General features: G+C 42.4%; 1 protein-coding gene across 5 annotated transcripts in view; it reads right to left on the reverse strand.

The window, feature by feature from the left end:
• LCTL (lactase like) overlaps positions 1-1,810 on the reverse strand; it is a 26,599-nt gene that overhangs the window by 6,332 nt on the left and 18,457 nt on the right. For all 5 annotated transcript variants that reach the window (XM_037727925.1, XM_037727924.1, XM_037727923.1 and 2 more), the window contains one exon: positions 221-495. In XM_037727925.1, the coding sequence (XP_037583853.1) occupies positions 221-495 (275 nt within the window). The remainder of the gene's footprint in view (positions 1-220; positions 496-1,810) is intronic.

Here is a 1,810-nt window from a genome sequence, read left to right on the forward strand (position 1 = left end):
AGGAGGCTGAGGCAGGAGAATTGCCTGAACCCAGGAGGCGGAGGCTGTGGTGAGCCGAGATCGCGCCATTGCACTCCAGCCTGGGTAACAAGAGCGAAACTCCGTCTCAAACAAAAACAAAAACAAAAACAAAACTTTCTAATGTATGGACCCTGAGCTAAAGCTTTAAGAACATGAATTCAATCTAAACGTCCTTTGAATAGGTTAATGTGAGAATCACCTGAGCAAAGTTGAGGAGCCTCCTGAATCCCCATGGCACAGCATACAGCCATGTAGACCCCAGATCTGGCCAGTCTGGGTCAACCAGTTCTATCAAGTCACGATCGTTCTGGTAGCTGGGGCCCTGGCGGGAGGGGTAGTTCCTTTCCGTGATGTACCGAGTAGTAAAATGACCTAATCCCAAGAAGTCAGATGTGCCTTTAATGTAGCTCATCTCCTGGAGCGAGAACACTGGTAACCTCGACATCTCCAGGCCTTGCTCCGCACTCTTTCTTCCTTTGGAGAGAGAAGAGTAGAGTTTAACAATGCCTGATTTTCCCCCTGTCACTGTGTTATGTTTCATGATGACAGTGACATGTTGACATAAAAGCTGGGCTTTATGATTCATCTGCATGGGAAGTGTAACCTTAGCCATTCAACATGGAATTTTTGAAATTTCAATACTGTCCAAAAAATGTATGAGTTTTTATCACTTAAAAGTAGTATTTTCACAGATTACTCAATAAGTGGTATGTAGCCAACTGGAAAAAAAGATGACTTGGGCCCCTATATTGTTCCTTAAAAATGGGTAATTTGGCCGGGTGCCATGGCACTTGCCTGTAATCCCAGCACTTTGGGAGGCTGAGGCAGGCGTATCATGAGGTCAGGAGTTTGAGACCAGCCTGGGCAACATGGTGAAACCCGTATCTACTAAAAATATAAAAATTAGCTGGGTGTGGTAGCACGCATCTGTAATCCCAGCTACTTAGGAGGCTGAGGCAGGATAATCACTTGAACCCAGTAGGCGGAGGTTGCAGTGAGCCAAGATTGCTCCGTTGCACTCTAGCCTGGGCAATGAGTGAAACTCCATTTCAAAAAATTAAAAAATAAAAAAGGGTAATTTTAGCTGCCTCTGGGAAGGGAACTGGAAGGCCAGCGATGGTATGTCCTATCTTTGAAAGTTATAAAAGCAAATGTTCTTTCACTGACCAATTCCAAATCTGTTTACACTTTACTCACACATGTAAAGGGGTGTGTGTACAAGGATCTTCATTATAGACTGAGTAGCAACAGCTTGGAAACAACCTCAGTGTCTGTCAGGAGGGACTGGTTACATAAATGATGAAATATCCATCAGTTCAACACTGCAGCCATTAGAACAAACGAGGTGGCACTTTCTAGAGCGATGTGGAAAGCTTGCCGGGATGTATGTTTCAGTGAAAACAAGCTTCAGAATGTTGCATGTAATCACAAGTATACACACTGACCATATGCACAGTCCATCTCTGGACATATACTTGCTTCTGGGCAGGAAGGGAGAGAGACCTGACTTCATACTTTTCTAAAAAATTTGAGACATATCCATGTGTGAACTATGTAAAAATGGTTTTTAATATATAGATCAAGAAAAACAACATTTCCCGTGAATTGATCTAAAATATAACCCTAAGACTAGTTCTAAAGTGAATAGTTTATATAAAATGATTACAAAGTTGGTGTTGTTAAATACTTTTAAGATATTAGCACAAAGCAAATAAAATACCGGCATGTTATTTCGGTTGCATTTACTGACTTAAGAAAAACCAAAAGCTAGGCCGGGCGCGGTGGCTCA

The sequence above is a fragment of the Cebus imitator genome, unplaced genomic scaffold, assembly GCF_001604975.1.
Source record: "Cebus imitator isolate Cc_AM_T3 unplaced genomic scaffold, Cebus_imitator-1.0 Scaffold248, whole genome shotgun sequence".
In the NCBI taxonomy this organism is placed as follows: Eukaryota; Metazoa; Chordata; class Mammalia; order Primates; family Cebidae; genus Cebus; species Cebus imitator.